Here is a 20435-nt window from a genome sequence, read left to right on the forward strand (position 1 = left end):
AGGAAGAATAAGTAGCCTGATGGGAAGCAGAAAGAATAGCTCCCTAAGTCTTGTAGTATAAAAATAAGTAAATAGTCTATCTAGGAACTATACCTAGGTAGTCTAAGGAGCATAAAGTGTCCCACCAATTTCGCCTCTTATGCTTCTTATTCTTCTAGATATTACTTTGAAGTTCACATATCTTCGATTCAAAATCACATGGATATTGCCTAATCAATTGCTTCAAATATGATCAATTCTTCTAACATTACCGTGCAACCTGACGCCTTTTGTATCACTGCCGAATACATCCATATCCGACACGATCTATAAATTGCCATCCATCTAAGAGCTTCTATGCATCTTTTAACATGTTGCAACAACCACCCTGTGATACTCTCTCCATTTAAGCCTTGACCATAAAAATCTATCCAATGTTAGCAAAGTATTCAAAAAATGGTAGAACTCGGGGCAGACAAACCTGGTTCAGTGCCTTGGTATCCAACACAGCCTGTCTCTTTTGCGCGATGAATCGTGATCGCACAAAGTTCCTGCTACCACGAGGTGTGGATGTGCCAGAAGGCGTCGTTGCTCCCGTTCCGGGGACTGAAGCCGCGGGTGTAGAATCCGCTGTGCTCGCTGATTCCCCATCCTTCTTGCGCTTCTTCTTGTCCTTCTTTTCCTTCTTGGACTTCTTGTCCTTTACCTTCTCCTCGTCTGATCCATCCGGTGACCGGCTCTTATCCTTAGACTTCGACTTGCGCTTCTTGGACCGTTCTTCTGAAGGTGTGGCATCTTCATCGTCTGAGACTTCTGTAGAGGACTTCTTGCGGGACTTGCCCTTCTTTTCTTTCTTCTCCTTTTTCTTGGCCTTGGCATCGTCACTGTCGGTCTCCTTTCGCTTGCGCTCTTCCTTGCGCCTCTTCTTGCTCTTGGAGTCGGTATCACGGCTGGAAGAGTCTTCCTCTTCGTCGTCTGAGCTTGCCTTCCTCTTTTTGGACTTCTTCTCCTTCTTGGATTCTTTTAGTGTGAGTGCAGATTCCATGACAGCGTCTCCTTCGGAACTTGACTCTGCCTCCTTCTTCTCAGCCACCTTATCTTCTACTTCCTTCATTTCATCGCCAACCAGAAGACCACCATATACGAATCGCATGGCACCATATCGTTGTTCGACGAAGTGGTGTGTCTTAACAGCAAGCCGGTTTTGCTGGTCCTCTTCGATAGCTTCTTCTGCCTTTCCGTTGAGTCGACTGAGTAGATCTTGGAATACATCGAGGCCAGTAACTTCGTCCTCCTTGGACTTGCTGAAACCCAATCCCTTCATATCATCCTTGAGAACCACCCGAATGTAGGAGGCGTTGGCAGCGGTGTGTAGCTCCGAGTGCGGCGCATCCTGGGCTCCTAGGAACTGGCCCGGTTGCCAGCCCTGTGCGCGCAGGATCTTCTGTCCGAAGGTATTCGTATCTTTTGTCCATTTCGTGTTGTTGGGATCCTTGTTGATCTTCCGTCGGCTATGGGGAGTTAGCGTATGGCCATAAAGACACCCAACGCAATGTATGAGTGCGTGGTCTCTTACATCTTGTTTTCTGCGAGAAGTCCCATATTTGCGACTTGAAACTATTAAAAGACACAATCGCCAAACACTTCAAGATGGGAGAGTTGAGCAAGCCTAGAGGTACAGAAAAAAAAGGTGGGCGGTGGGGATGTGCGGTCGCGAAAATATCTTATCGCTACACCTTATTGGACGCAGTTAAACTATAATTGCCCCCTAGCCCATCCGCTAGCTTATCTTGACCGAGTCTCACCGAGGCACAAATGTTGACTTGTAAGCCTAGTAGGATAGCAGTTCAGCTTATACCAGGTTCATTATTACTTTCAGTGTGATGCAACGACATTGAATGAATGGTGTGTGAAGATTCTGTTGATAAGCTGCTGGTCCATCCAGCGACTGCCTGAAGAAGCAATAATTGTAGGCATATGATACAAAGAATCTAGGTACTGGTTATGATGTCCTTCCCTCCCTATGGTCCATACCAAGCGGTTCTGATTATTAGAAAAATCAATAAACTCCAGAGCGTCCAAATTGCATTGCTCTCGACAAGGAAATCTCCTATTCATTTAATAATTGAGCTCGCCGCTACCACCACCCGAGGCTTGGTCAAGATCTTCGTAGCTTTTAAGGCTGCGACCCTGGACAGCCTCACGAGGACCTCCAGCGGCTGCTCCAGCACCGTCACCCCAACGCGAGCCACCGTTTCGGTTGCGAGGGCCATCAAAACGGGGGCCGCCGCGACGGTCATAAGGCCCAGATCGATACTGGCCTCGACCACCACCCATGCCTCCTCGGCGAATAGGGCCTCCGCCAGCGCGATCATCGCCCATTGGAGGCCATCCTCCAGGAGGCATGTTGGCAAACACGGGGTTGAAGTTACCAGGAGGCATTGGGAAGCCGGGCATACCCATCATGCCATTCATGGAAAAGTTCTGGAGGTTAAAACCGCGTGGTGTTCCGCTGCTGGATTGGCCATTGGAAGTTGGGAAGTGGCCATTCGAGTTCGCATCAGTCCTGGAAGGGGCGATATGCGACGGATCCATTACATAGGCATTGATGAGTTCGAACTAGACAATTGATTAGCAAAATACCAAAAAAAGAAAAAGAAAAACGACGTTCTGTACCTCTTGTTTGAGGGTATCAACCCAGTCGTTGTGACGCTTTTCGACGTGCTTGCGCCAGAAGTGCTCTTCCTTGAACAGCTTAGAACAATCAAGAGCCTTGCATCGCCACTTGTGCTCGTCTTCTTGCTTCACGTGCTTCATGAGCTCCTCTTCAACAGCCTCATCAGCAGGACGACCACCAAGCTTTCGAATATCGACAGAATGGGGATCCAGTATTTGTGTTAGCTTGTCTTCGAAGGTCTTGACCCAATTGAACGCTCGAAGGAGCTGTTGCTCAGTCTTGTTAGAGGTGTTTCGGAACTTCTTTTCACTCTCGGTGAGCTCGCCCTCGGCATCATCTTCATTTCGCTTCTTGCCAGGGAAAGGGTCTCCGTTCGCACTGGCCCTTGCAACAGCCTTTGCTGTGGACGAAAGGGTGCTTCGAGGGCGCCGCAAGTGCCCACCAGGACATTTTCGGGTAAGCTCGTGAACCGAGTCACTCTCGAAAACACAAAAGAAGCAGAAGTTGAAGACGCGACGCAAGTACTCGATCAAAAGGTCGAGCTGCTTCTTCTTAACTAAAAGGTCTTCGTCATCGACTTCTTCGTCTTCAACGGCGCCCTCCTCTTCTTCCTCTTCGATATCAATAACGCCATCTTCCTCCTCGTCCATAGCTTCGTCCATTCCAACCTCTCGGGTCTTCTTGACCTTCTTAGCGGGTGCTGGGACAATAGCCGGCTGAAGTTGACCTGCATTTCTCAGATCTTCAACCTTTTCCTCGATCTTCAACGTAGCCTGGAAATCAGAACCAAATTCTTCCTCAAACTTGTTAACGATTCGTTGCACAAGTAGTAGATCCTTATCAATACGCTCGGGGGCAGAGAAGAGATCCCAAAGTGCCTTTTTCCTGGGGTGAACAGGTGGGTTATGTACTCCAACATGGCAGACGAAATCACCTCGAACTTCATCCTTGACAGTCTTTCCATTAATGGCCTCCAAGGCTTTGTCGGCAGTGGAAACCGGCAGGGGAGATTTGAGCACCTCGTCACCATCCTCATCCTTCGGATCGATACGGTCCCCGGGGAGAGCCGTTTCTGATGAAGGATGAAGCATAACCCATCCAATGCGATGGTATCGCTTGCTAGGATTGGGATCGGACAGGGACAACCACTTGAAGCCACCCTCCTCCTCACCAAGATGTTCTTTGCAAAAGGCCTCGAGGTTCTGGCGGCTTACATGGGGTGCAATGGTCTTGATCAAAAGGGTTGGCTGTAATTGGTTCTCGTCACGGATGTCAGCGCCGTTGGCAGGAACAAGGTCACCAACGCCCAAGATCTCATTTGTGGCTGTCGCCTCTCCCTCTTCCTTTTCAACAACGCCACCGCTACCATTACTCTCACTCTTGGGAAGACCTTCCAAAGAGAAGTCGTCAAAGGTACCTGACTCAAGATCTTGCTCCCACTGGCTGTAGGCACCGCGTCGGGATTCATTCAACTTTGTTCTGAAATCATCTCGGATCTCAGGGACGTATCTCTCTTTGAACCACTGCTCCTTCTTGTGTTCAGACACAAATGAGCGAGCCATCTTGGCTTGGAGTTCCTCCTTGTACGCATCGTAAGCAGCCTGGATCTTGGCCTTTTCCTTTTCACGATCTTCTGGGCCACGAGTCCTTTCTGGCTCGCGACGTCGACCAGTGCGCGCTCGCTCCCTCTCCTCCTTCATCTTCTCATTTATTCTCCACCATTCTCCGAAGTAGGAGAAGCCGACCTGGTAAGGAAGCTTAGCCGGGTCGTGAAGAGGGTTCACGCTTGGGCTGCCAGTGCTGGAATCTTGGCCAGGAACGTATCGATCAATGTTGGCAGGTGGGGATTGCATGCGGCGTCTATCATCACGGTCCCGGTCATCTCCTCGCCGGGTTCGGGGCTCGTAGCGGTCAACAGTGGCAGGGGAGCGGGATCGGCGGCGGTCTCGACGGTCATGGCCTTGCAGCATGTTAGCCATGTTCAGATCGACGATAGGGCTTACACGCCTTGATGGCGCGAAGCAAAGCGTAACTCTGGTGAAAACGAACCTGGGGATCTTCCACGATAGAAGGAATCGCCACGATCAGGGCGTTCATCGCGGTTGCGAGAGTCGTCACGATTCCAGCTGCGATCAGCCGGAGAACGAGCCGAAGCGTCCCGAAAAGATGTGTACGAGTCCATTCTTGGTATGGTTGCCAGCGACGCGACGCGGCATGAAAGAGGGTTGCCTAAGAGGGTTTCGGCGCAAGTCTCTGCTACTTGCAGAGAGGAATTGACGGTTCGCAAAGGCGGGATCTATTGAGTTGCAACATTTCGACGTTAGACAAGTTATCTTGAGTCAAGGTATGGATGAACGATCGTGTAGACAAGAAAAAGAGGAGGGTTGCCAAAGAGGCGCCATTAAGAAGATGAGCCGAGAGCAACGCGCCCTGAGCGAAGAAGAGAAAATGATAGGAAAATATTGGAAGGGGATAGGATAGAGATGCCGCGTCAAGGAGGGAGGACGAGAGAGAACGCGAGGGTGCGAAAGCGGCTGGGTCGAGGAGTTGCAAGAGATGCAAGAGGGATCAGGGGAAAAGAGAGTAGAGCAGGAGATGAGAAAGAGTATAGGGAGACAAACTAATTGAACAAGCGCGATCTTCTAAGAAGGAAGATAATGAGCTTGAGAAAAGTAGAGAGTGATGAGCGCCCTCACTTCACAGAAAGATGGCAAGACAGTACAATAGAATGTAATGCGATGCGATGCTATTATGTGATAGAGTGAGGTTGAAGAGGCTAAGTCGGTTGGTTCAACTGGGGACCACTCGGAAGTTCAGCTGTGCCCGGCCACCTGTTCCTGGGCCTGTCGCGCAAATTAGTGGGTCACTCCACGGAAACAGCAGGGGTGATTTGAAGCTCTGCTCTTGGATACTAGGGGTAAGCGCGATATCTGTCAGGTAGTTACAAAGAGATGTTTCAATGACTTCCAACCTGACCACCTGGATCTATCTCTATTTTATTACGGCAATACGTTGCAAATTTTGATGTCGCTATCACCTTGCTATTCTTATTTGCCATTGACTTTTTGCAGTTATTGACAAACACAAACGGTTTTGACGTGGCCTGAAAATTCAACTAATGTACTATATCGGGGACATCACAAACTTGGCTGATACTATTACATAGAGCATTTAGGACGAAATAATCGAAATATTCTCTAAGTTGTTAGGTACTAAGGTACCTGTCATCATACTGCGTACTAAGTTAGTATTCTTCAGCTTGAGGTTACATCTCGCCAATAAACCGCTGTCCGCCATTCCTGCCTACCTCTCACATATTGACCAATTAGAGTTCAGGAAACGCCTATCGGCAAACCGCGAAACTGTAGTGTTGGCTTGAAACAGGAAAGTGGCGATCTCCGCCTGTAACTAACAACAGAATCTGGGGATATTTCGCTAGGTAGGTGTAGGTATGCTCAGTGGTTCATTCACTAATAGACGGCAAGCAACAGTCCAGCTGACCACGATAAGACTTGGTTCCTGCCGATTATTGTCATAGATATGTATTTCTCTTGTTTATTATTTTTTTTTTTTTTTGTCATACACGCAAAGTAGGTCCAGATTCAGAGAGGCCATAATCAACTTCTCTCCTCGGCTTGGCTTCATCATCCACTCTTCACCCCACTATCACTCATGATAGCGGCATAAGACCTCCTCACTGCCTGGTGATAAGAGTTGTGCCACGTATAACAAACTCTCAACATCCCCATGGTTCTTTCATATCTGTTTTTCAAGGCAGTGAGAAGCAAACTCAACAACTTGTCATCTCTCAGCGGTTCCTGCTTTCAAATACCTTCATAACATGGTAACATCTATTCACAGTGGCGACCCGAGTCGACACCAATACAATGCGGCGGTGGAAGGGTTAAGAGAAACCGAGTTTCCAATGATTAAAGGTGCATATTCTTACACCAACACTTGGCGATGTGCTGACTCGTTACAGACTCTATATATCTTGATCATGCTGGCTCAACATTATGTTCAAAGTCGTTGATGGACTCTTTCGCCCATGAGATGATCACTGTTCTCTATGGCAACCCCCATTCCGCTTCACCATCTTCGCAGAAATCAACATCACGCGTTGAAGATGCTCGAATGAATTTGTTGACTTTCTTCGGCGCAGACCCAGCTGAGTATGATGTGGTGTTTGTCGCCAATGCCACTGCTGGCGTAAAGTTAGTCGTGGATGCTATGAGAACTCAACCACAAGGCTTCCAATATGCCTATCACCAGGCCTGCCACACAAGCCTGGTCGGAGTTCGGGAAGAAGCTGTTGCTAGTATATCTATCGACAACAATAATGTTGATTCATGGTTACGAGGACAATCCCCATTCCGAGACACGACGCACTCATCACCAACAACGCTATTTGCCTACCCTGCCCAATCTCACATGGACGGAAAGAGATATCCTTTAAGCTGGACAAAACACATACAAACAACACCACAGAACACTGGACATCATATACTTACACTTCTGGACGCATCTTCATTTGTTGCTACGTCTCATCTTGATTTAAGCAACTCCCAGATCTCACCCGATTTCACTGTTTTAAGTTTATACAAGATATTTGGATTTCCCGACCTTGGTGCTTTGCTAGTAAAGCGATCATCAGAGTGGGTGTTTAATAACCGGAAGTACTTTGGAGGTGGCACTGTCGACATGGTTGTTTCTGGAAAGGAAAAGTGGCATGCTCCAAAATCATATTCTCTCCACGAGCGACTCGAAGATGGGACGCTGCCATTTCACAATATAGTGGCACTTGACATCGCCATGAAAGTACATCAAAAGCTTTTCGGATCAATGGATCAAGTCAGTTCACATACTTCATACCTCTGTCAAAGAATGCTTCAAGGGTTAAGCAACATGCGTCATGCCAACGGCACGCCTGTTTGTGTGATATATACAGCAACTTCGGGCGATAAAGACGATCTCGGAAACGGCCCAATTGTTTCTTTCAATTTAAGGAATAGCCACGGTGCTTGGATTAGCCTGGCTGAGTTTGAAAAGCTTACGAGTCTGAAAAACATTCATATCCGAACTGGTGGGCTCTGCAGTCCGGGAGGCATTGCTTTGGCACTTAACCTACAACCTTGGGAAATGAAGAAGAATTTCTCGGCAGGCTTTCGTTGCGGAACAGACAATGACGTTATGTCTGGCAAGCCGACAGGTGTCATTCGAGCAAGTTTAGGAGCTATGAGCACTGAAGCAGATGTCAACAACTTTGTTGCATTCATTTATGAATTCTATCGAGAAAACACATTATCGACCGTCCCATCAAACTCAACTCTCCCAAATTCAACTGCCACGCCGCAATCGTCAACGCTCAATGTCAATAGCATGACTGTTTACCCTATCAAGAGTTGCGCTGGCTATTCTGTCCCTGTTGGGTTGCCTTGGGAAGTTCGTCCCGAAGGTTTGGCTTGGGACCGTGAATGGTGTTTAGTACATCACGGCTCAGGGCATGCGTTGAGCCAGAAACGATGTCCAAAAATGGCTCTCTTGCGACCGATATTGAATTTCGATAAGGGCGAACTGATTGTCACATACCATGACAAAGAGCATAATGATCAACAACAGCAAATATCTATACCACTATCCGCGGACCCTTCTGTCATTGATTCGAACTTGGACAAAGGATCCTCGAGGGTATGCGGTGAGAAGGTAACCACACAGATATACACGTCCGATGATATCAACTCCTTTTTCTCCGCTGTGTTGGGGGTGCCTTGTGTCCTAGCACGTTTTCCTCCAGGTGGATTAGGCTCGAAAAGTCGCCTTTCGAAAGCCCAGATACAAAGATATCAGCAAACGAGTAGGCTCCATTCTATACCCGGCTCTTTCCCAGACGTGCCATCGCCCCCTGACTCGGATACTGAACAGCAGAAGGCATCAAAGATACTCCTCTCAAACGAGAGCCCCATCTTGATGATCCACAGCTCGAGTGTGGATGCTCTGAACCAGGAGATCACCAGTCGTGGTGGGAAACCTACGGAAGATAAATCTTTCAGAGCAAATATCGTTCTTGGACAAGATCATGGTTTTAGAGCCCTGCCGGCCTTTTCTGAAGATGGTTGGGATTATGTTCATATTGGCCTACAGAGCTTCAAGCTTGTCGGTGCGTGCCGCAGGTGTCAGATGGTTTGTATAGACCAAGATACTGGTGAAAAAAACGAAGAACCATTCGTGACACTTGCCAAGACGAGACGGTTTGATGGCAAGGTTTACTTTGGCGTACATATGCGTCATGACACTTCTGCACATGGAGACCTGACAAGCAAGGAATCACAATATCCTACAATCCAGGTTGGAGATCCTGTATCGGTGCAGCACCATGGTTAAACTTCGATAGATCGCTAGTGGTAGCAGAAAATTTCGCCTCCTAAGAGGGTATAAAAATAAGTAGTCTAAGAAGTATAGTCTAGGGAGGATAAAGTGACCTATTAATTTCGCTCTTATGCTTGCAGCGGTCACTTTTCCCGATACCCTGTGTACCTAGGTAGTAGGTAGATCAATTAACTGACTCCGCACTTCCGACCGGAATGGAGTCAATCAGAAACTCATGTTAAGAATTATGCCCGATCCTGCTCCTTGCTTTGAAATATATTGGTAAAATACACGTAATCCAAGGTCATGGTTCATAATATCTAATACTATGTTGTGTCTTGGCGTGGCTGAGTTTATTGAATAGCGCAGCTTCTGGCCTTTCTACCATACTTAGGTACTTTTCACGGCCATAACGAGAAAGGAATGATTTGGTCAGCTTCGACGATGATTTAAAGCCTCCCGAGAACATGTCCTCTCTTTCGGGAATGGCTGATCAGGTAATAGCGTAGTCATCCACACCATGTCTCAAGCTGAGGAGTAACTACGTAGTACACATCGTGAAAGCTTATAAGTAACCCCGCGCATCTCACAGTCACCTTCACTACAAAGCGATTCTTTAAGCAGACATAAGTTACTCACTAACGATCCAGGAAAGGATCCATAGGTATCCAGTTTTATGTTTCGCCGGGGTATCCGGGGGAGTCGAGATACAGCCATCTATCTACCACTTACACGGTCCATTACATCATTCCGAAGCTTCCAAGCTCAGCAGTCAACCCCAAGCTCAAAGAGTTAGAGTTTCTGATCCTTCAACTGTCAATACGGTATACATTCAAAAAAAAAAAAAAAGATTCAATAAAAAATGGAAGGGAGACGTTCTTCAACACTCCCTGGAGGTTCTCGTCGGGGACAACTTGGGGGCTATCTCCCTATCGAGGACTATGGAATGATTGGCAATATGCACACTTGTGCACTCGTGGGAATTGATGGAAGTATTGACTATATGTGTTGGTAAGTACTTTTTAAAATCTAAATGTTTTGGAACATGTGTTAACTAGCTTACAGGCCTGACTTTGACTCTCCTTCTGTCTTTTGCCGCTTGCTCGACAAGAGCAAGGGAGGCCATTTCTTTATCTCGCCTCCCCCAGACGTCAACTGCACCACCAAGCAGCAGTATTTACCTTCATCGTGTATTCTTCAAACAAGATCCATTCACGAGGATGGTGTTGTTGATGTGGTCGACTTTTTCCCTCGTCCCAAGAGTACTCAGGTCACCACTAAAGGCGTCAAGCTCAACGCATACCGAGAGGCCACCAAAGTTCAGGATGAACTTAAGAAATGGCTTGTTCGTCGTGTAGAATGCATCCGTGGTTCAATGAGTCTCGGTAAGACTTCTAATTTATGACACATCAAAGAAGGAGGCTGACCCGTCAGATATTGAACTCTTTCCCTCATTCAACTATGGCAGAGATGAGCATGAGACGACTCTTTACCAAGCACACCACTCCGTAATTGACACTACAAGCAAAGTCGCCACTTTTCGTAGCAAAGAAGTCCAGCTCCAACTCGATGTCGCGGTTGACAAGGGAGAGAACGAAACAAGCTGCCCCTCCATAACCTTTCGAAAAGAAAAGCGCGAGGGTATTCACGGAGAGGGCCTGGTAGCTCAGATTTGCATTGAAGAAGGTCAGGCCATTTCTTTTGTTCTGCGGAACGATCTTCAGCAGCACGTCACTGAGCATATCACGACTGAAGTTCTGGATGCTCAGCAGCATGCAACCCAGAGCTTTTGGTACAATTTCATTGGGCAGTCCAAGTACAAGGGACGTTGGAGGGAGGTTGTGTCCCGGAGCTTAATGATTCTCAAGATGATGACTTACGGTAAGATGGCGATGCTTATAAAAATTGAATTGCAAGCTGATTCTTAATAGAACCTACTGGTGCTATTGTCGCTGCCCCTACCTTCTCTATCCCTGAAGCCATTGGCGGCGTGCGAAACTGGGACTATCGCTACTGTTGGATTCGAGACTCCAGCTTCACCATCTACATCCTGCTGCGTCTTGGATTCAAGGCCGAAGCAGACGCTTACATGGAATTCATCATGGAGCGGTTTGTACACTCGCGCGGTCCGGATGGTGGATTGCCTATTATGTTTACCATCCGTGGCGAAACCGATATTCCAGAAATGACGTTGGATCACCTCGAAGGATACCGTGGAAGTAGTCCGGTTCGTATCGGCAACGGCGCAGCGTTTCATCAGCAATTTGATATTTATGGCGAGCTCATGGATGCGATCTACTTGTACAACAAGTACGGAAAGCCGGTTCCCTGGGATGTATGGAAGGCTGTGCGTGAGATTCTTGGTACGTTCGTATTTACCATCACTATGAGCAATATGCTAACAGCCATCAAGACTATGTCTTAACAATCCTCGACGGTAAGTTATGTACATGTTTGTTCCAAGGTTATGGCTAATTATTACAGACCCCGACATGTCTATCTGGGAGGTTCGCAATAATAAGCAGCACTTCACCTACTCCCAGGTTATGCTTTGGGTTGCATTAGACCGTGGCCTTCGACTTGCAGAAAAGAGATGCTTCCCTTGCCCCAATCGCAACAAATGGATGGAGGCTAGAGATAGAGTCTATGAGCGCATCATGGAGAACGGTAAAATACGCATCAATCCTCGGTGTATCAACGCTGACATTTATTCAGGCTACAACGAAGAGATGAAGTGCTTTGTACAGAGTTTTGAGAACAGAACAATGCTTGATTCTTCTATCTTGATTGCTCCTCTTGTATTCTTCATCTCACCATGCGATCCACGCTTCCTCAACACTCTCGATCGTATCCTTTTGCCCCCTGAGAAAGGAGGTTTGACAAGCACCGGTTTGGTATACCGCTACGACACCGAGCTTTCCAACGATGGTAAGAAACTGTGTCCCATGTTGCACCAATGTTCAACAACTGATGATGAAACCTTGCTGCAGGAGTAGGCGGAGAAGAAGGCGCATTCAGTATGTGCACGTTCTGGCTAGTTGAGGCCATGACCAGAGCAGCCGTGTACGAGCCAAAGTACCTAGTCCGGGCCGTCAACTTGTTTGAAAACATGCTTGGTTTCTCTAACCACCTATGCATGTTTTCTGAGGAGATCGCACGAAGTGGTGAGCAGCTTGGTAACACACCCCAGGCTTTTAGTCATCTTGCCTTGATCAGTGCGGCTTTCAACCTTGACCGTGTTGCAAGATGAGACTTTCGATAGTATCAACCGATGGTTACAGGAAATAGGGCTTGTATTTAAATGGTATAATATATTATTCCACCAAGTTTGACATCCTTGACTCGTTTTTGGCGATCCTCAGGGTATCAGAAAAGTCGGCCGCTAGAAGTATAGAGAACGAAATCAGTAGAACTCTTTATGCCCCTTAGACTATGGTTCTTAAACTAGGTATATTTATACCCTAAGTCTTAGGAGGCAAACTTTACTGCTACAGGAAGAATCACCCTTACAGTTGAAGAGATTGAGTGTATTTAAAAGACTTGTATGATGGATGATGAAAAACCTTGTAGGATAAATATCCATTCTCTACTCTTCTAATACCCGCCGTGTACGGAAGTAACAATATTTCCCTTACGCCTCCTGTTATAACCATTGTTATGTTACATTAAGACAAAAGATATGGAGCCATTGTGTCGGCTCTCACCCAGTATGACAAAGAAACCAAGCCTATAGAGTCGTTATATATAGGCGATGATATTCAAAAGGAAATTGTAACGCTGAAATAAGTATTCGATCCTAGCGACGCTCACTGGTCGTCGCCGGAGCCGGCTCGTCAATATCGAGGCGATCGATGCTATCACGCAATAGGCCAGTGTTTTCCGCGTCAGTATCACCATCACGGTCGATGATTCCGCTAGTCTGGCTTCCGGGAGAGCCGGGTTCGTCTTCGTCGGCATGTCGACCATGGACATTCTCCTGTGCCTCCTCACGCATCTTGGCAATCTTAATATAGTTATAAGCAGCGATGGCAGCCATGGTCGTGAGGAGGCCAACAAAATTGATGAGCGTCAGGCGGTCACCAAAGACAAGAGCAGCCGCACTGATAGTGACAACTTCCTTGAAAATGCCGGCAATAGAGAGGGTAACGACGGAAGTTCGCTGCAGCAGGGCAAACTCAGAGGCAGTCATGCAAAAGGCAATGCATCCGGGGAAAAGTAGGAAAAGGGGTGCCATGAAATAACCCCATTCGTTACCCAGAACCTTGTATCCCTCAATCAAGTTTCCGATTCCCTCTACTGGCACGGCGAGGCAGATAAGAACTAGGAACATGACAGGAGTAAGAAAGAAGATGCTGGAGAACGGGTTTGAGGTCGCAGGGTTGCGAAGAAGTAGGATCTGGGTCAGTGCCCATCGGAAACCAGAGAAAAAGGCGGCAGAGATGACGAGAGCGAAACCACCGGCCTTGAATTCGACTTCACCAAACACCATAAGAACGACACCCATTGTCATGGTAGCAATAATGGCGATGAGACGCAATGTCGGGGTTTCGAGACGGAAGGCGAAAGCGAACATAAGGACAAAAGCGAGCGAAGAGGATTTGCACATGGCTGCGAAGGTTAGCAACTCGTATAGGAACGCATCATTGAGGCCAACATACTGTAAAACGTAAGGCTGATGAATTTGAGAGAGGTGTTGCCAAGTCCAATGTCAAGACCAGTCGCTGCGCCGCAGGGCCCAATTCGGGTGAGGTAAAACATCTTGGTCATGCCGTAAGACTTGGGCTCATCATCGTGTCTTGACCTCCCCATATCGGACTGGTGAAAACCTGCCTGAGTGGCACCATGTCCTGGCCTCAGAGAGGGTGCGAAGTACAGAACTAAACCTGAGAGCACAAACTGTACTACCATGTGCATAGAGGTGGTAAACAAAGGAAAGGCGAAATTCAGACGGTCATGATCGAACATCCATTTGTTGTACTGTAAACAATGTCAACATAGTACTCCAGAGAAAAAGAAAAGGGGAGGCTATGGCATAACTTACGATCGATATTGATAACGAAAAGAGGTACCATAGGAGAATCAGGACCACGTTGACGATCAAGCTCCTGAAAACAGCCTTGTCTGCTTCTTTACGTTCCTCTTTTGAGATATCCTTCCTGTCCCTGGCGATTCTTTGGTCTAATTGGGTATTTCTGCTTCGCTTCTTCTGCCGCCTTTGCTTGTCCTTACGGGTCAATCCCGTCTCTTCATCGTCTTGTAAATCTTCATCGGTCAAGCTGTCGTCGCCTGATTCGTCTTTGCCGATCGCGAAGCCATTCGCATCTAGATTTTCCTCGGATATTTTGGGCTCGATTGTCGAGTTGCCGGGTGTAGGGCCGCGGCTTGTATCACGAAGTCGGCTAGGTGATCCGGCAGGCCGAACGGCCATGTTATGGCTACTCCGCCGCCGCCGGTGTCCTGCAATGGGTTCCATCTCTATATCCCAGTCGCTTTCGCTCTCGTCCTCGTCGTTTACTGATCTGGCAACCCGTTCGCGAGATGGGCCAGCTACTGTTTGGCTTCCTCCGCTTGCGCCTGAGTTCGACGTTGAAGCTACCCTTGCTGTACCTGATGGTGGTCCTGCTGCTGTCTCCAGAAGGTCTGAGTCGGATACTGATAGAGAGTCGTCGATGAGAAGACGTTCGGGGGAGTCTGAGGCTGGAGCGCGAGTCGAAGATGAAGGGAGTGGTTGTGAGGAGGAAGGAGATGACGAGGAGACAGGATGGGATCGTAGAGGAAGAGCGGTCATGATGGGGACGAAAGAACGGACTAGAGCAGGGGATAGGATGGGGCTTTCATAAGTCAATCAGTCAGTTAGTTAGGTGATGGTAATGAGCAGTCAGGTTGGGTTGGTCGATCTCTGGCTGGCTTAGGTGGTCGCAAGGACTCCATTCGTACAGTAGTGCATTAGAAAAGGCGGAGGAGCTAATCCGGTTGGGGTAATAGCTTAAGTCGGGGCCGTCATGGTAGGGGACCGTAGTGCCGTGTCTTGGGCCTCTAAGCGGGCACCTAACTAGAGTGTCAGTGTTTTAGTGACAGTGACCACTGACCTGAATCTCTTGACGTTAATAGTGCAGGTGCAGTTCTGAATTGGATGGATGGCACCTCAAGTACTTTTTGGCAAATCGTGAGGTAGGTACTACTAAGGTAAACCAAGTAATAGGTACCTTACTTACCTCCCACTTGTAGCACTATAACTTCCAATGCCATCAAACCCTCAGCTTACTCTACATCAGGCTCAAAATTCAAGGATTTTCTTGGTCCCCTTTTCCTTTCACCTTGAATCTGTTAACCCAGTAGCGGAACGGAGTGGACCTGGGACGGTGTTCGGTCTCTTGGCGGCAACAAGGAACCCCGTGGCGCACTGCATCCAGCTGCACGCGACATGGACAGCATCTCAGTTTCAAAAGAAGGTTTTGATTGGTTCGAGGACCCTGTTTCAAGGTGCAGTCAGCAGCGCAGTTTTGCATGACTGGTAGGTAAGAAGAGCGGTAACGTAAAGGAAGAAATCCTTCTTAATGAAGCAGCACTCGTACAAGTTCTATTCTTAACAGCAGTAATCTTGCACTACCGAGGTATGGATACATCGAGTTTGACGAGATTTGGCCAAGATTCAACAATAAAAGTTTTTATTGCAACAAACTGTCCAGGACTCAGCTAAAAAAGAACTGTAAACCCTTTGCGGGGGTTGCATCATAATTCGGCAGCTAGAGATGTCTTGTCTTAGTTAACTATCTAGATAGTGGTTCGTCAGTTGCAATGGACTAAGAAGAAAGCGGCGCACATCAATCTCAATACTAACGATCTTCAATCGACAGCGATCATCAAGTTCGTGCACGTGTACAAGTGTCCATGTGACACATTTTCTAGCCTTGTGCAACCCTCGAGTCAGTACTGGTTTAGTAACTGGTCTATATAGCAGACTATTATGAACTGTTTCGTGGTAGGATTTCAATCTTTATTATCATGTTTATTGAAAACACAATCCGACAACTTGAAATGAATTGCCGACCCGCTAATCCAGGGGTAACGGGAGGTCTCACAGCTCGTATCGGATGGGGCTTGATCTTGCATAAAGTCAAGGCACTAGATATGTACGGACAGGCACTCGTTCGCCATGACATCGTATCGATGCTCTGTGAGTTTCCGGTTTGAACTAGTAATTCTTTATTGACAGGAGGCCCCCTTTTCAAATCCAGATTCCAACTACTAAAGAAGGACGTTGCCCCCGGGAGACGGCATTTAAGGTCTTGGCGTGAATTACCTTCCAGTGTTGATAGTAGTACAGTTCCAAATTAGAAACCAGACGCTTGCAGCAGTTGTCCCTGGGTTTTACAGGCACAGGCACAGACAGGCCCATAAGAGAGGGTCTTGTCTTCCGAGACAGACAAGGGCGTTCCCGTCGACGCCGGACCCAACGTCTCGGTCCACCAATGACAATGACCTGAGACGTCCGGACTGGAAATGGAACTTCACGTCGAAACACTTATTATCATTAGAGCAAATTTCAACAAATTGAAACCTTCTGTGGAGCAAGCAATCGCTGAGTTATTACAAAGGATATACTATGTAATCCTCGAGATTTCTCGAGTCTCCCCTAGAAAGGATAAAATCCGAAAGCTAATTGATGCCTTCTGGGGAGTCTTTTATGCATTTGTTTCTTGTGTCTTATTAATCGTGTTTTCTCCAGGCCAAGCAATCTATTTACCTCTCCACAACTCTCTAGGTGCTCTATCTTAGTAGTCTGTCATCTCAAATGCAGCTGATCAAACAGTGCACAGGACAATGCACAATGAACTCGCTTGATTCGTTAGACTATAAGGCAGTAGCCTTCTGACATTTGACATCTGTCTTACGATTCTTGTCCAGGGGGGGGGGGGGGGGCTAAATTAACTTGTCGTTGCTCGGTACCTAAGATAGTAACTACCTATAGCTAAGACCTTGGTGGTTTACGCGATGTGTTATTACACAAAGTTATGGACACAAGACCTTCCACACAGCTGGGAGGTTATGTAGGGTAGCCTAGCATAACTAGATATAAAGAAGAAGAAAACGAGAACCCCTTCTTGAAGCAATTCAGGACATTGTAAGACGCTTATGCCGGCACTTTATTCATGAGAAATGGTCCTTTTCAAGATCTGAGAGGGGGGAGCGTATGCTTGGTCTAGGGTGGGCAGTAATTGGGCTATTCGAAACTCACAGTAACGTATAAAAGAGGCCGACTCAGCATTTTTCATAAATCGCGTATTTTAAACCGGAGCCTTGTTGTCAGACGTCACTGGTAGCTTTTTGTCACTTTATAATTGTCGAATATCTATGTCAATGGGCTAGACTGTTGCCATGACACTGCCACTTGATGAATTGATTTGCTTATAATGTATCAACCAGGCCCTGAATTAATGAACTTACGCCATACATCATACGTAGTTCCTAACACCAAACACCGGACGGGACCTTTCCCTCTGGCTAAAAAGACACATATCAGCCGAGGAGTCGAAGACCGTTCTTGGTCTTTTGACCAGGCTTGACCACACCGCTGCTACCTTGGGGTCCCAAGTTTGGTTCATAGCCAGCGCCGCCGCCATGACCACCGTGGCCGCCCTTCTTGTTCTTATTTTTCTTTCCGTTCCTGTCCTTCTCTTTGACGTTGGCCACTTTGATTTCAGTGTTGGCTTTACGAACTGTTACAGGGTGGCTTTGGATGTATTTGCCGTTCATCTCCTTGGCGGCTTGGAAGAAATCATCGGCATCGCTGAAACTGACAAAGCCGTAACCCTTGGATTTGGATGTACGCTTGTCGCGGATGACACGGGCCTTTTGCACAGACTGCCAGCGCGAAAAGGCCTTTAGGAGGGCGTCGTCGGTTGTTTCGCCAGCGAGGTTACCAACAAAGAGTCGCAGATGAGCAGGATCCCACTCAAGGAGGCTGTCGTCAGTCCATTTCTTACCGCCGCCTTCCCGAACGACTGTCTTTTTGCGCTCCTGGTTCGCAGCCGCGGCCGCAGCTGCCACGGAAGACTGACCATCGGCTCGGGGTCCTGCAGGACCGGCAGTCTTGTCCTTGTTGTCTGCTGGAGCACTCGAGTATGCGCTTTGCCATTGAGCTATCTGCGCTGCCATCTCCGGGTTGTATTCTGGCCCGGCTGTGCCTGGCGTGGGGAACGGATTTCTAATCTGTGGTGCAGCGCCATAACTTTGCGGTTCGTAGCTTTGAGGTCCATAACTTTGTGCGCCGTAGCTCTGTGGGCCGTGACTCTGAGGTTGTTGAGGATATGAGTATGCTGCAGCCGAGCTCACCGCGCCGGGAGCAGTAGTCGGGTAGGATGAGTATGACGGGCCATACTGAGCTGCGGGAGGAGCGGTGGTAGCTGGGTAACTTGAAGGGCCGGAGTACGTCGGCGGGGCGTTGGAGTACGCAGGCTTCGAGGCGGCCTGTGCCGTGGAGGAGAAAGCGGGCTTGAAGCCCGACTTGGAGGCGGGAGGTCTCGGTGGGAGAGAGCTGTTGCTGATGCCTGGAGGGGGAGGGTACGCCATGATGAATATAGAACAAGGCGGTGTAGTGTTGCGCAAAAACGTACCTTGAGCCAAGTTCTGCTCAAAGTTCCTCTTTCCAGAGATTTCTCAGCAGTTTCTACAATTTTTTGCTGGAAGATTGAATAGCGCGCACGTTACGACGATGTAACGCGATTCTGGTGATGATGGTGTGGTTGGATGAGAATTGAAGAAAATAGATGTTGACAAGGCTGCTTTTTCGGGCTACTTGATATCAGCCTTGCTAGGTGCTAGGTATGATCGATCCAAGTGGGTCAATTTCCCAGTCACGTGTCTTGATCTTAAATATTATAACTTCATGTAGAATGGGTAGGTAATCTTGGAAATTTTGGAATGAGTTTTTTTTTTTTTTAAAAAAAAAAAGTTAAATCACCCGTAATGATCGGTCTCATCTCTGTCTTGTCTGCCTGACTCACATTGTGGACAGTTGCTTCTGATATTAGAAACACCATGCATTGGCAGTCTACCCCCACGAACGGGCTATGCATCATTCTCAACCTTGACAAAAAGTTTTATAGAGCACTATAGAATACTTAGATGCGGATAAATATGCGCCTCATGATATCTAGTAATTCTCTTTAAGTAAAGTCGCAAATTCATGTATAAGGGCGGTGTGGGACATAGCGTTACTGCATCAATCTGGATATCTCATTGTCGTACTTATCATGCGCCATTTCTGCAACCGCAGAATCCATTCAGCACATGCTGATTGTTGACGACTGAGCGACCAAGCAATATGACTGTTTTGAATACCCGACAATCAATCAACAGTCATGGCTTTATTCGTCTGTGTGGGGGTCGACAATGATTCCATGTCCAGGTTTGGCAAGTTTCGATCGACTTGGGAAAAAAGGCGCATTTGCATCTCCTGGTAGTGAGCTATCTGGATATCGATCCGTAATTTTTATTGAGCATGGGATGATTAAAAGGATGGAATTGATCCGTTATCAAGCCGACTTGGGCGGCAGAAGCTGGCGGCTAATTTGGACGAATCGATGCAACAGAACCTGAGACATGATTATCCAGATTGATGCGCAATGGTTTGCTGGGGTTTCGCATTTGCAAGAGCCGAGTCAATTAACATTCGAGATTGACAGGCGAGAATAGTGGCATGAAGATATTGTCCTGGGCTGTTACTTATACCCAAGACGGCCTTTGGGGGTTCCGCCGCGGAAGTAGATGAATGAAAGCTGAGGCGTGTTTCGCTTGGCTGTCTCGTTCTGGGTTATCCATGAGTGAGTTTCTTGTATGTTTCGTCATGAGCGACTTCGGAATCTAGCGACGCTGGACTGCCTAGGTATTGAAATCGGCGCTTATACCGCGCCATGGTACCTGTTGCCGGACCAATATCCGGTGGAGTAGCTAGAAATTCGGGCAGGCTGAGTCGAGGTGAGCGTACACCTGGGTTGAGAGTACACCTGTACTGGCTGACGGCTGAGTCCTATTTGCGGCCTTTTTTTCTCTGGGCTTCTATTTGTTTGTATCCGCCTTTCGGGGGCATCGGTACGGATTTGCGAAGGCTAAGGCGCGTTGGGGTTCGGTTTATTGTCCGACCTATGGAGAAGTCAATTGGTACGGCAGTGATTACACGGGGCCCGGAAGACTGTGGACCCAAACACTCGGACAACATGGCATGAACAGAGGAAGAATCAAGAAGGCTGGAAGTTGTCTCGTCCGTAGTAACAAGTGAGTGAGAATGTATTTGCATGATTGACTGTGAACGGAAGCCACGGATGGCAAGCCAGACCAAAACTGATATGCGGCTCGGTTTGTACGAGATTTGTATTGCTTGTGTCACGGTTTCAAAAATCTTGGTAAGCTT

The 20435-nt window shown here is 47.7% G+C and overlaps 6 protein-coding genes across 6 annotated transcripts; 2 read left to right on the plus strand and 4 right to left on the minus strand.

Annotated features, from left to right (window-relative positions):
• Positions 1 to 385: 385 nt before the first annotated feature.
• On the minus strand, positions 386 to 1581 carry FPOAC1_001191 (uncharacterized protein; the record flags this gene model as incomplete). Its single annotated transcript, XM_044845796.1, has 3 exons — positions 386 to 406; positions 461 to 1490; positions 1556 to 1581. 3 exons carry the CDS (start codon positions 1579 to 1581, stop codon positions 386 to 388), a joined length of 1077 nt encoding a protein of 358 aa, XP_044711712.1.
• Positions 1582 to 2097: 516 nt separating this feature from the next.
• Positions 2098 to 4838, minus strand: FPOAC1_001192 (uncharacterized protein; the record flags this gene model as incomplete). The annotated part of the gene is made up of 3 exons (XM_044845797.1): positions 2098 to 2598; positions 2656 to 4616; positions 4706 to 4838. 3 exons carry the CDS (start codon positions 4836 to 4838, stop codon positions 2098 to 2100), a joined length of 2595 nt encoding a protein of 864 aa, XP_044711713.1.
• Positions 4839 to 6497: 1659 nt separating this feature from the next.
• On the plus strand, positions 6498 to 9037 carry FPOAC1_001193 (uncharacterized protein; the record flags this gene model as incomplete). Its single annotated transcript, XM_044845798.1, has 2 exons — positions 6498 to 6591; positions 6639 to 9037. 2 exons carry the CDS (start codon positions 6498 to 6500, stop codon positions 9035 to 9037), a joined length of 2493 nt encoding a protein of 830 aa, XP_044711714.1.
• Positions 9038 to 9884: 847 nt separating this feature from the next.
• On the plus strand, positions 9885 to 12272 carry FPOAC1_001194 (uncharacterized protein; the record flags this gene model as incomplete). The annotated part of the gene is made up of 8 exons (XM_044845799.1): positions 9885 to 10033; positions 10088 to 10407; positions 10457 to 10903; positions 10954 to 11385; positions 11436 to 11459; positions 11507 to 11689; positions 11738 to 11950; positions 12013 to 12272. 8 exons carry the CDS (start codon positions 9885 to 9887, stop codon positions 12270 to 12272), a joined length of 2028 nt encoding a protein of 675 aa, XP_044711715.1.
• A 546-nt stretch (positions 12273 to 12818) lies between these two features.
• On the minus strand, positions 12819 to 14810 carry FPOAC1_001195 (uncharacterized protein; the record flags this gene model as incomplete). Its single annotated transcript, XM_044845800.1, has 3 exons — positions 12819 to 13630; positions 13681 to 13999; positions 14064 to 14810. The coding sequence occupies 3 exons, from the start codon at positions 14808 to 14810 to the stop codon at positions 12819 to 12821; spliced, it is 1878 nt and encodes a 625-aa protein (XP_044711716.1).
• A 2732-nt stretch (positions 14811 to 17542) lies between these two features.
• On the minus strand, positions 17543 to 18595 carry FPOAC1_001196 (uncharacterized protein; the record flags this gene model as incomplete). Its single annotated transcript, XM_044845801.1, has 1 exon — positions 17543 to 18595. One exon carries the CDS (start codon positions 18593 to 18595, stop codon positions 17543 to 17545), a length of 1053 nt encoding a protein of 350 aa, XP_044711717.1.
• Positions 18596 to 20435: the final 1840 nt, after the last annotated feature.

The sequence above is a fragment of the Fusarium poae genome, chromosome 1 (assembly GCF_019609905.1).
Source record: "Fusarium poae strain DAOMC 252244 chromosome 1, whole genome shotgun sequence".
NCBI classification, from domain to species: Eukaryota; Fungi; Ascomycota; class Sordariomycetes; order Hypocreales; family Nectriaceae; genus Fusarium; species Fusarium poae.